The 14,043-nt window shown below is 29.3% G+C and overlaps 1 protein-coding gene across 1 annotated transcript in view; it reads left to right on the forward strand.

The window, feature by feature from the left end:
• The window catches only part of Dora (Dorado), a 152,809-nt gene continuing 138,766 nt past the window's right edge, over nt 1–14,043 (forward strand). Inside the window, exon 1 of the mRNA XM_067264242.1 lies at nt 1–589. Within this exon, the coding sequence (XP_067120343.1) occupies nt 406–589 (184 nt within the window). The 5' untranslated portion in view covers nt 1–405. The remainder of the gene's footprint in view (nt 590–14,043) is intronic.

Genomic DNA, 14,043 nt, shown 5'->3' on the forward strand with positions numbered 1-14,043 from the left:
CAGTTTGACAATGGGAAGCGGTCAGCGCCATCTAATGTCGGAAGTAAGAATGACAAATTGGAGGAATCGTGGAGTTTTTACATCTTTTGTTGGTTCGGGTAGAAACATGTTCGAGTTATAGGAATTAGTAAAAAAAAAAGGGAAAGATCAACCATCGCTTGCGTCAAACGCGTGGCAAAGGCATCGATAAAGGAAAAATCTCGCTTGAAATGACCTAAAGTAGAGACGAAGAGAGAAACTAAATGCAGCTGCTGTCTAGAAGAATGGATTGTTTTGTTGATTTGCGCTTGTAAATGCTAAAAGAACGGTTTTCAATTATGATTAATTTCATTTCCAATGGAATCGTTTAGTTAAATTGATTACGAGAGAATTCGAGTTTGTGTTGGAATAATAATAATTATAATAATGTTCGATTGGGAGGAAGGCGATCGTTTTTCCTTCGAAGACAGCGATCGCTTCGAAGAGGATTCACTTTGCTCATGGATAAGTGAACCCGAAAGTCTCTGCAACAATTGGAGAGGTTGGAAAAGACAGAACGGAAACAATAACGTTTCTGGAAGCTATCATGCCGCTTTTATTAAAAACAAAGGTGAGTTTCTTCACTGTTAACGGACACAATTGCTTGCGACCATAACACTACATTCAATAATTGTTCTATTTCTTAATTTAATTACCTGTTATCGTGTTAATTGTTAATTTCGTTAACATTTAATGTAACTAATTTCAATTGTGATAAATTTTAATTCTTTGAATGTAATGTTCTTGTTGTTTTTTAACAGTTTCCATCTGTTTAATAATTTTTTTTTTTTTGGTTTTACTAATGTATTAAATTATCAATGGTTTGATTGTTTGGTAAGTGCTAAGTGTGTCTCTTTAAGATGTATTTTTAGTTGCCGTCGAACAATAAAGAGGATGGTGTGTGTTTTTTTCTTCTTTTTAATAATGTGAAATTTTAATAAAAACAGTACCCGTAGCAAATCTGTGCATCTCTGCGATGTTTAAATCTAATTTGTAAATCTCTCCTTCTGTCATAGTAATTTGGTAAAATTTAAACAGTCGTTAATGGTAAGAGTGCTGTCAAATCGAACTGCATTACTTACTTCAAAATACAGAAATTTGTGCAAATAAAACTTGGATTTAAAATATTGATGGTAAATTTTATTGTGTGTGTTTAATATAATTATGTTAGAGTTTTATTTAAATTAGAATAAAGTATTTGTTCGTTTTTTTTTTTTTTAGCTAAAACAATCCAAGAATATAATTCTCAATTTTGTAATAGTTTATTTCGTACGAGTGAGATAGCAGAACTCTATGCAACCGCGTTTTCTAAGTCTTTACTCCGAATGAATGCCGAGTGTCTATTAAAGCAAAGTTATTTTTATTAGTTTATAGTAAAACATAATTTGCATAGCAGTTTTGTATTTTGTAATGAAAAGTTTCAGTATTTGCATATTTATAATTTAATATTTGATATATTTATACTTATGTAAAAACACAAAGTTTACATTTATAATCGAGATGAAATGACAGTTCTTACAGAGTAAAAACAATAGTGTCTGTGTAATATGTGGCAAAGCATTATGCAAACTGTAATATGATTAAAATATTTTGTTACGAAACCAACAATGTGAAATGACTAAAGTTATGATGTAACAGGATATAGTACAAAACTGATGTTATAAACTTATGTCATATTCTAGAATTCATTGTCTAGAATATAAAATTTGAAATAAAAGAATATTTAAATAATAATAATTTCTAATATATTAACTTATAAATGCATGTTTGGTTCTAAACATGTTAAAGAAAATAATTGGTTAAAAAATAAAATTTATTGTTTATAATAATTTTAATATCCAGTGAAAGGATTTGATTGAAAATTAAATTTCTGAGAAAAAATTAAAAATTGATTATTTATTTATTGTATTTTGTACTTTGAGATTTATGTCTTTTTCTATAGGTGATTCACAACACTGAAAAATTCCAATGTTTCAATTTTGAATGCATTATGAAACTTATATAGTTTAAGATAAATGGAAAATTAAAAAAGGAATTGTCTAAAAGAAACAAAGAAAATGATACATTAAAGAATGTTGACCAGAGAAAAACTAACTCATCAATAAATAGCATTATATAAATTACTGATAAAATAGTATTTTGGGATTAAAGATATTCAGTTGTTTTCTAATGAATATGCTTTTTATTATACTAAAAATCTCTAGGACAAAGTTCATCATCATAGGAAATTGCTCTTAAAGACTTATTTGTAAAGAAAGTTTATTATGCTTCTGGAAATGAAAAAAATATGGTCACAGAATAGTTATTTTGTAAGGAATAGCTTTTTTTTCTTAATCCCCTATGTGGAAAAAATACAAAAACATCTTTTCCCAGTTTAGTTTTATTTAGAATCTACAGATACTTTTGCTGTAAGAAGACATGATTTTCTTTTATAGATATTTATTATTATGTAGCATTTTATGAAATTTTACCGTTAATTTTCAATGAAGATAGCTAGATAGATTGAAAAATATATACAGTGGGTGATTGGTTGACGAACACTGTCACAAAGGATTTTTATGTTCGGACAACGAACACCTTACAGAACAAACAAAAGAAGAAGCGACGTAAGATAGCGAATACTGATTGGTCTTCCCTTGTCTTCAGGCAACAATTCGAAACTTTTCAAAGCATGGGAGACGTCGTCATCGACACTCACCCCAGTATATACTGATCAGATAGTATTCCTCCAAACTTTGAAACTCTCTCTTGTAATTCCAGTCTTTTATTTTTCTAACAGAAACAATTCTTTTGAGACTGTTGGGCGGGCACTCGTAAAGTTTTGCGTCTGTTTTTATTTTCGAAAGATGAGAGTATAATAGCAAAGGTAGAGAGTGGGCAGAAGACGTTTGATGTTGCTGAGCAGTATGGCTAGAATAAGTCTACAGTAGGCTGTAGTTCAATCTTATCTAAGAAAGATACAGTATAATCAAGAAGACTCAAGCAGCTAAAGGAGTAACAAAAATCACATCAGAGAAATAAAGAACATTGAAGAGTTCATAATGGAACCTGAAATGGATCTAATGACAGAAGAACATCAAGAACTCTTGAATGAAGAACACCAAGAAACTCAGTGAGATATGTTTTCTGAAAAAGAGGATTAATGTCGATATCTGCTATTAAAGATCTTTTGAAGTGGGAGGATGTCAGAACAATGGTCTTAGAATGGCATCCAAGCCAAAAAGGAGCTAAACAGTTTAATGAGCGAGCAGTTTATTCAGTTTAAATGTTTTGAGATGTTATAAGTATAGTCATCAAATCAAACTTTAAAAACTTAATGTTTACTCATTCACACACAACCTTGAATAGCAGCAAAAAGGTTTATTCAGCTTGAAAAATTAACGTTTTCAATCATTTTTAATGACTTTCATCATGTTTATGTTCAAATTCTGGAATATAAACCTGATGAAGATTATTAAAAATGATCGAAAATGTTTTTTCAAGTTGAATAAACCTTTTTGCTGCTGATCAAAGTGTGATTGACTACAGCAGTTATATTTTTGAATTACCTTAATGTTTATTAAGGTTTTTTGGATTTGGCTATTACAAGGAAAGTTTTTGGAAGAAATTATGCTTTCTGAAAATGACAATTTATTGATAAAATTACTTTGAAGGCTTCGACAGTATATATGATGGTAACTCCATCTCTGCTGCTTGTAAATGATTATTAAAGAGGAAAATACTTGATAATATTAGTAAAGAAGCTGTGAGTTTTGAAATACCAAATGCAATCTCAGTTTTATTAGAGCATTTGAAATAGAATCTCCATAATGATTCCTTTTTTTTTTTTTTTATTAAAAAGTCATTGCTCTAACAGATAATTGAAAAAATGTCAAATATTTGAACATTTTAAAATATTCAATTTGAAATTTTGAATATTAGTTAGGTGCTAAACAATCAAAAACATTTAGATGTTTTTTAATGTTTATTTTCATATTTTTACCTTCAGTATCATCTAATAATAAGTGATTCTTTGTCAAAATTTGACATATAAATCTATCAGAGCAAAAAATTGTTTGACTCAAAAGCATTCATGCATTAAAATACTTTGCTGTACCAGAGACTAATTATAGAAACAGTGTCTAGAACTTAAATATTAGTTTAGATCAGCCTCAAGCTAAACATGAGCTGCAGAAAACTTCTAAGGCCAATTACTGAACAGATAATAAATGAAAAATTCAGTTGTATTTTGTTACTTGTATAGGGTCATGTATTATGCCTAACATCCATGATATGTTCTGTGAAATAGGATGTTATGCAAACAGCATACTGTGTAAATACTTATCAAAGCTGCATGGGATACTGTAGAGTATCTGTATTGATTAAATAGCCAAAATATTATATACAAACAGTACTAACTAAAGTGTTTATTATGTAATTATTTCCATGTCACATTTTTTTTATTTTGTATATAATAATAATAATTATTATTTTAAATCTGGGTAAATCTAAAAGCTTTTTGCAAGATTTTCTGCAAACTTTAAAGTTTAGGAGCTGGAAAATCAATTGTATCATGAACTCTAATTCTGGACCTATCAATGCAATTACTTTGTACCAGTGCTGCCACTAGACACTATCTGGTTTAAGGGTAGCAAATTTCTCCCAATTCTCACCGTGCTCTACATCCAAAAAGATCAGTAGAAATCTATGTAAATTCTAAAATCTCTAAGTTATTCCATCATGTATTGTACCTAACTAAATGAATTAAAAAATTTTAAGTAGTGTTTTCTTTGATTTTATTTTTTAAAAAGTAGAGTTTTTCCTTTATTTCATAAAATAGCTGCAAATACCCATCAATTCTATAATATCTATACTTTCTCCTATAGAAGCCAAATTCCTATAATTGGGGAAATTTTCTACCATGTGACAGCCTATATTTTTATACAGGGTGTCCCAAAATTCACGCAAGATTTGAATTTTGTGCCATTTGTGCGGTAAAGTGTTGGCAATGAAAATAAAAAGACTGCATGACAGCTGACAGTTTAGGGTTATTAAAAATGGAGCACTACATGAAAAAACAACACGTTTTTATTGTTGAGCAATATTTTAAAAATAATGAAGGTTTGGCAACTACAGTTCGCAATTTTCGTACAAATGTTAATTGACAAAATTGTTGCATTTGGGGTTCAGAAAATCCACCAGTGATTGTTGAGAAACAAATGCATCTACAATGTGTCACTGGTGTGGATTTTGGGCTGAAGGCATCATCGGATCATTCTTCTTCGGTTGGGTAATAACAGTTAATGGTGCTCACTATCGCGACATGATAATCCAGTTTTTTGTGCCTAAATTGCAAGATATGGTTGTGGACGACATGTGGTTTCAACAAGATGGTGCCACATGCCATACAGCCCAAGAAACAATTCAATTACTGCATGAGTCATTTTCTGGTTGTAATGTTGATCAGAATTGGCTGCCCAGATCATGTGATTTAACGCCGTTGGACTTTTTTCTTTGGGGTTTTTTGAAGTCTAAGGTTTATGCCAACAAGCTGATGACTATCCATGTTTTGAAGGAGAAAATTGAGCGCTGTATCAATGAAATTCAGTCACATTTATGCAAAATGGTCATGGAAAATTTCAACAAAAGAAAGCGTGTGCGCCAGCAAAGCTGTGGAGGCCATTTACCCGATATGCTATTCCATACATAACCCATTACTGTATACTTTATGAATCAATAAAAAATTTACAATTTTTAATTATAAACCTGTGTTTTCTATCAACATTACTTCTTGCATGAATTTTCAGACACCCTTTATAAGAAACATGAGATTATGTTGCCAAATTCTTACAAATCGATCACATTTTCCTACTAGATTGTCAATACCCCCTCAAGATTTTCATAGTGATCAAAACTTTCCATTTTCTAATATTGTAAGCTTATTCTCTATTATAATCTTATGGGACCATAGATGTGTGTTCAGATGTTTCCCTGAATGGGCATTATGCAGTGCATGCAGTACATGATCATATAACAATTCCATGATCGATTTTATTTTGGTCCAAACTCAATCATTACTCAATTTTTGTTTGATTTATATTCTGGTACTAATGAATCTTGGTTATTATTAAATGTCTTTTGCAACATTATTTATAAAAATAAAATTATTTACAAATGATTGATGAGAAATTCAAAAAATTTAGAATTTACATGTTGTATGTGTTTTTAAATATAAAAACAAAATATACAGTAATAAAAATTATGGTATACAATTGGATATCTTTAGATGATAGGATAATTCAATTTATTCATATTTTTGTTTTCTTAATACTCAATATACTGTATATACTAAAAAGCCATAGAAAGGATAGATAGGTAATACCGTATTTTACGCACTATAAGACCCACTTTTTTCTTTGAAAAATTGCCTCCAAAATTCAGGTGCATCTTATAGTCTGTAGCGTCTTATAGGTTTTTTTTTTTAAATTGTTAAAAAATTAAGGTGTGTCTTAGTCCATAGCGTCTTATAGTCCATAAAATACGGTAAGTCATAAGTAATAAAAGTTTTAATAAGTTTATATTGCCTTTATACAGATATTTTAGTTCCTATCTTATTCTATGACAACAGTCAGTTGGTGATTGCTATTTCAGTCTGTTATCTATAATTGGAATTGAAAGTATGCTAAAATAGTGTTGGTTGTCATTGTTTTCCAGCATGAATAAAAGTATTAATTATTTAAAATATATTTTAAACTGGAAATATGAATAAATTCAGCTGAATAATCTGCAATGATTATTGACTTTAAAATGAGTTTTTTAATAGATTTTATATTTGATCAATGTTTAAGTAAATATAATCAATATAGTAATTTCTTTGAAATGCTATGAATATAACCTGTCAGTTTAATGTGATGTAATGGAATCAATTGATTAATATCATTGATTATATTTAATTTATATTCGAGAAAATTATTTATTATCCATAATATGATTAAAACCATTTTTGCATGTTTTAAGTTAGTCCATCTTTGTCACATTCATTGAATTCTGAGATAATTTCTTCGTTTAAAAGGAAAAAGTTATTAAAAATATCACAAGGATCTTTAAATTATTCTTCAAATTGTTTTAGATGTCTAGTCAGATTCGGAAAATTAGTTTATAGATAATTGCTAATTTGTTATTTTTTATTAATTGACTCTTTGTCTGCTTATTGAATTTCACTAATTTTAACTGTTATTGATTTACATATACTGTAGTTCTCAGTTAACATAGTACATTTGTTCCTTAAGTAGCATATTAAGTAAAGTTCTATATCCTAGTGTAAAATAAATGCAATAGTGACGAGTGTTTATTTATAACATTTTAATATTCCAAATTTGAGTTGTAAAATGTTTTATTCCATTTATAAGGCATGTTCATTGCTGAAAAATTTTAAATTTAAGTTGAAAATGTTTAACTTTTCAATTCACATAATTAATTCAAAAACACTGAAAATAGAACTATTTTTGGATTAATATATATCCCATAAGAATATATGTAGTAATGTTTAGATGTATTCCTGGGCCCAAGCTATGCATTTGAGATTCCTTTGACTTTTGTTATGCTTAACTCAAAGGATAATAAGTAATGAGCCTATCTGTAAGTAAAAACATTTTAAAACTTTTCATCTAAGCTGTGCACTGAATAAATATTATTTAATGCTGATTAGGTAAGCTATCATAGCAAAAAGCTTGAAGTTACAACTGAATATCTCAAAGCACTGAAGACAAGGATTTTCTGTGTCAGTTTTTCAACTGAAGTTTTTAACTTTACCAAGATTTTTACCTTTGCAAATGTTCTCTTCTGAATAACAGAAAATTTAATATTTTTATGGAAGTGGGCACACTTCATAAGATTTGAGAATCCATGAAAAGATAGCCAAGAATCAAAATAAAAAAGTGAAAGTAAGAGTTGTTTAAAAAGGAGTTATTTAATTATCTAGTGACTAAAGGTTAGGTTAATATACTCTTATTGATAACTTATGGAACTAGATTATACTGAAAGAATGGAATATAATATAAAAATTGTGTATAATTAACAAATCATGTTACAATGAAAGTGCATTAACTGAGCACTACTTATATTTAAGAATGGATTCTTCAGAAATAATCTACAATTTTTCAATAGATTAAGAAGTTTTTGGTAGATCATTCATTTCTCGTAGTTATAGAATTGTTAATTAATGAATCATCAACATAGCATTAAAAAAGTCCAGTTTAAATATTGTACATGTGTTTTGACTGTGTTTAAATTTAATCTGTTTGTTGATCATTTATTTGTCTTACTGAGTTGGATCCAAATAATGATTTATAGAAGTGTTGCTCTTTATTTTAGATTAGGTACTGCTTTTATTCTTCGTCCAATAATAATACATTTTAATTTAATGTTTTATAATCCTAAAATTCTAATTACAGTTATTATACTGAAATATAGTATTTTCATAGAATTAATTGATTAATTTCTACAGTGTATTCCATAATTATAGAAGTTTTGATCATCCTATCTTGAGGAAACCGTGTTTTGTATTTTCGTTTCTTTTCTTTTCTTTCGAAGACACAATGTAGTGACGTAAACTTAAACACTGGGCGAATTTTTCATCCTTTTTATTCGGTTGGAAGGAATACCAACCGAATAAAAAGGATGAAAAATTCGCCCAGTGTTTAAGTTTACGTCACTACATTGTGTCTTCGAAAGAAAAGAAAAGAAAGTTTTGATCATGTTTCATCATTATTGTCTTAGATTACAGTATATGCTATATTCATGTATTCAGCTATAGGAGATCTTAATCTATGTAAAGATGTGACAGAAATAAACATTTTGTTGTTATTAATGTTTCTTATTCTAATTGTCATTTAGTATAACTCATCATATGTCTTTTTCTATTTATATGTAAGAATTGGATGGTTTTCTAAATTGTTTTAATAAGTAGGCCTACTCATATTGGTAGAGAAAATTTAAATATAAAATTTTTTGAGAATTCTGCCTTAGTGCTGCAAAGTAAGAAAATTATCTAGAATTTAAATTAATAACTTTTCTAACTTAAATCATTCTAGTAAAATTTATAGGTTAGTTTAGAAGAATGATATAGGAACAGAATAGTTTTTTTTTTTTTAAATTATTAGTTTAAAGACTATCTTAATTGAAATTGCTGTTATATTAATGGTTTATATTCCAAAAGATTTATAATCACCAGACTAGTGACCTTTATCACGTCTCTCTGATTATCCATATTAAACAGAGACCAAGACTATTAATCAACTTTCTTATTTGCCTTTAACTATGCATTTTGGATTGGTGACTATTTTTAGTTAATTTTTAAGGCTTATATTCCTTATTTGCAGTTTGTGCAAATAACGAATATATTGCAACTACTTTGTGCAGTTTTTTTGTGAAATTAGTTATATATTAGCATACTATTAACTTTTAATTAATCAGCTAATGAAACTTCTTATGTTAACCAAGATGAATATTTCTATGAAATAAAAAAAATAAAAAATTTAAATAAATTTTCCCCAAAAAATAAAGTGCATATTCAAATAATATTAATCATGATGTCAAAAATTATTAAAATGTATTATTTTTAGGTGCTATTTGTTTATTGTATGATAAAAAGAAAAAAAGGAAAATTTAATATGGTTTTTATAGAGATTTTATCAAATATTGAAAGTTAGAATCCAGTTTCAGAGGACGTCTCTCTAAAGTTAGAATCAATGAGTAACTTCTGCTGTCTGAGTTACTTAGAGCAATCTCAATCATCTATCCAAAAGTTAATTTCTTGTTCAGTTCATGTATTTTCAGAGCAGTAGTTATCTTTTTTTTAATAATTTTTCAAATTTAATTTATTGAATATTTTAAGACATTTTCTGTTTTCAAATGAGAAATTTATAGGCATCTTAGATGGGGAAAAATGAAAAAATTTGTCAAAAATTTATTTAAATGTGTGTTCTTAATTATTTTTAAGATTATTAACAAGATGATATGATTATTTCATATATTTCATTGCTATCCCTACAGACCTTAGTTACATAAAATATAGATTTTATTTAAAAACCTATTAATAAATTCTAAGAAGATTTTTCTACATGTGTCTTGTATCAAAATTTTTGATATAGAACATAAGGAATAGTTAACAGATAATGTAAGAATAAAATATGAATAAATAATTAATTTCTGATATAAACTTTTTTTTCAAATTTAAAAGCATTTTTAAGTAAAATTTAACAAAAGCTTTAGAATTTGCATAATCTAAAAATAGATTTTTTTTAATAATAAAAAGTTTAAATCATGATTAAGGCATTTATAAGGAACCTCTTTGAATTAAGATGATTGAAAAATAAATCCAGTTTTTTTAGATATTTGGGAGCAGTAAATTTGATTTAAATGAACTTTTTTATTTAGATTCTTAAGGTTACTAAAAATGATAATTGCACTTGATGCCAAATTTGTACAAGCAATGAAAACACACTGTCTTTTGGCATTACTTTAGCCTATTTTGTTTGAATTAAACTAAAGTAAATTAAACTAAGTAATAAAAACACACTGTCGTTTAGCGTTATGCTAAACGACAGTGTGTTTTTATTACTTGTAGATTTTTAAACATTTTCAAACTTTACATGTTTATTTTAACCATTTTACAAATTCAAACCTTGACTTATTGTCAAGGTTTGAATTTGTTAGATGGTTAAAATTAATTTTATTAATTGAAAATTATTACAAATGATGATAAAAATGTATTATGTCATAAATGATATTAATTAAAATTAAAAAAAAAATTGAAATGTAATAGGACCCCAGCAGAGTTGCCATTTGTAGTTATAGGTTTACACTATTAGCAATCCAAACACAAAAAGAAAAATACATAAAATAAAAATTCTTAATTGTGCCTAAATCAGTGCCCTTTTTTTTAAAGGTGTGTGAAGTCTTATAACATCTTGCTCATTCTTATTCTAGGAAAGTGTTACTAAGACTTATTTCTTTGTTTTGTACTAAACACTGTGGCATGCATCAGACTTTATCCAAAATTCTTTAACACATTGTGCCCATGTGATACAGTTCTTTTCTTAGTTTCATTTATGCTAATTACTTTGCAGACATGGCTCCAAAATGTGAGGATTGTGATGGTAACTCTGATAAGCCAGAGAAAAGCTGTAAAGTGCTTGCTTGTGAGAAAAAAAATAAAAAATTTAGATTTAGTGAGAAAGAAAAAAAAAGCACTTCTGATAATTTTAAAAATGTTTTTATGATTTATAGTTTTATGCTACTTATTGTTAATATAGTGTTTATTTGCCATATTTATATAAAAGTGTATGATAAGTATGTTAGTATAAGAAATGCTTAATAATTAATGGGGTGAACTGTTTTACACAGATTTTTGCTTACATGAAAGTGTCTTGGAACTACTGTATTACATGCAATAAAAAGTGATGCTTAAAACATTTATTTGCTTTTTTAAGTTCTAATTTTGCCAAAGGGTGTTTTAAAACTAAATACAGTAAGTTCTATCTTAACATCATCTATAGGTTTCTCAGAAACTGCAACTTCAAGTGAAATGATGTACAGGTATAGGACAAAATAATAGGAACACCTGTGAAAGAATGCAAAATATTTATTAGTAGGGAGTTGGACCACCATTAGCCTGAATTACAGCTTGTATCTGACCTGGGATTGAGAAATAAAGGTTGTGCAGAAAGTTTAAGGGAATTCACAGCTATTCCTCCTGCAGAGCAGTCTCGAGTTCAGGTAGTGTGCATGGAGGAGGAAACTGAGCATCGACTTTGTTCTCTAAAAAACCCCACACAGGCTCAATGATGTTGAGATCACGGGACTGAGGCCACCACGTGAGATGTTCCACTTTATCATTATGCTCATCTAACCATGTTTGAACACAGCGAGCCATGTGTACAGGGGCGTTGTCATCTTGGAATAGAGGACGCTCTCCAGGAAACAGAGTATGAAGCATAGGGTGTAAATGATCTGCAAGAATACTGTGATAATGCTTGCCTCTGACTCTCTCCCTCAGGACTACGAGTGGCCCCAAGTTACGTCAGGATATCGCTCTCCACAGCATCACAGAGCCCCCTCCATGCTTTACGGTAGGAACCAGACAGTCAACATGAAATGCCTCTGCTGATGTTCGTCAGACCAGATGACCTGTTCCCATTGCTGTTGCGTCCAGTTTCCGTGGTCTCGGCACGACTGTCGTCGCTTCATAGCATTCTGCGATGACACTAATGGCTTTGGGATGGCTACTCAGCCATGATTGGTCGCAGCATTCAGCTCCTATTGAATAGTTTTGGTGGATACGGGGTTCTGGAGATGGGTGTTTATCTTGGAGGTTATCTGCAGCAGTGTAGTCTTATGTTTCGGGCGACTATCCTCTTCAATGCTTGTCTATCCCAGTCGGTCAACTTTGACTTTTGCCCACTGTTCTGCTTCGCAGAGGACACCTTTTCCAGTTTTGTGTAGGCTGTCATAACTCTTGACACAGTGGACTTTGAAACACCCATAAGGTTGGCTGTTCTAGACACAGACACTCCAGTGAGGTGAGCTCCATTAATCATGCCTCTTTGCACGTCAGACAGGTCGGACATAATGGCACTTTGCTGAGAACAGAATTTTCTCATGCAACTGTCACACCGCCAAATGCTCGACTGATACCTTCCCTTTCACCGCCACTGGATGGCAGACTGTTGTGACACGTGGTGGGGCTGTATTGGACAGTCGAAGTACAACATATTTCGAAAGGGGGTGTTCCTATTATTTTGTCCTATACTCGTATAATGAAATCAATTTTATTATAGACTAATTGATGTAAACAAGAATCAAGGTCTTATGACATATTTCTGATAAAAAAAAAATTATCAAAATTTTAAATAAAGATTCAAAATGCTTTTAATATTAAACATTGAAATAAATGTAAGCTGTACAGTACATACATTTAAGGAAGTAAAAGTATAAGGAAGTATAAAAACAAGTAAAGACTTTTTTTCTGAATTTTGGTAAATTGACAATGGTCACAGTGATGATGGGTGATATACGGCGAGAGGCTTAATCTGTATCACTGGTGATGAGGAAAAAATGAGTAGTAATAAATATTTGCAAAGCAAAAATTGTAATGAGCACTTCCTATCGCCATGCAGTTCAAAAACAAACAGTTGGCAATTCAACTATTGAGGATACTGTATAAATTTATATTAGTGAATGCAAAAAAGTCAAGTTTGTTTACAATTTACATTGACTTTAAATGATGTTTTGTGTGTTATTAATCAGTTAACTATAGGTTTACATTATTTGAAAAAAAAGTAAAGGTATAATGAATGAAAATTATATTAATTTGATTTTAAGAAAAGAATTCAGTAACCACCATCCACTGCTTTATTTGGGGAGTTATTCTTTATTACTGATCTTCATATACCAAGTGCTTGGTATATGAATTGTGCTCCATCATCAGGGTTTATAACAAATTTAACAAAAATAAAACAAAATAAAACCAAAACACTAGAGAGAGAATATCTTGATGGTGGAAAAGGTAGGGATTTATAGGCAATATAAGAAAGACAAGTGGTTATTGCTAGGGACAGCACTTATTTTCCTAGTGTGTGAAAATGGTTGAATAAAAAATAAATTAAATAGTGAACTGTAGTAAAAACTAATGAAAGAAAGCACTCTAGGTCACTTTTTCTAAAGGTGTTTGTCTGCTATAAGTTTAACAGTTTATATAGAGCATTTGAAATCAAATTGTTTTTTCATTTCTTTTCTCTTCGTTTTTAGTGCAATTTTAATCTTTTGAATTTAATGGTTGTTAAAGTTAAAAAGGAAGGGATATAGATAGAAGAGATTGTTCTATCTTTGGTGTTTTGGTTTTATTTTTTTTAATGTTTGTTATAAATCCTAATGACAGAGTATAGCTCCAAAAATACTTGGCATATGAAGATCAGTAATAAAGAATAACTCTATAAATAAAATAGTGGACTATGGTTTTTGAGAGTTGGAATTGTAGTGTAAATT

Source organism: Centruroides vittatus, unplaced genomic scaffold, assembly GCF_030686945.1.
Source record: "Centruroides vittatus isolate TY-2023 unplaced genomic scaffold, ASM3068694v2 contig_1832, whole genome shotgun sequence".
NCBI lineage: Eukaryota > Metazoa > Arthropoda > Arachnida > Scorpiones > Buthidae > Centruroides > Centruroides vittatus.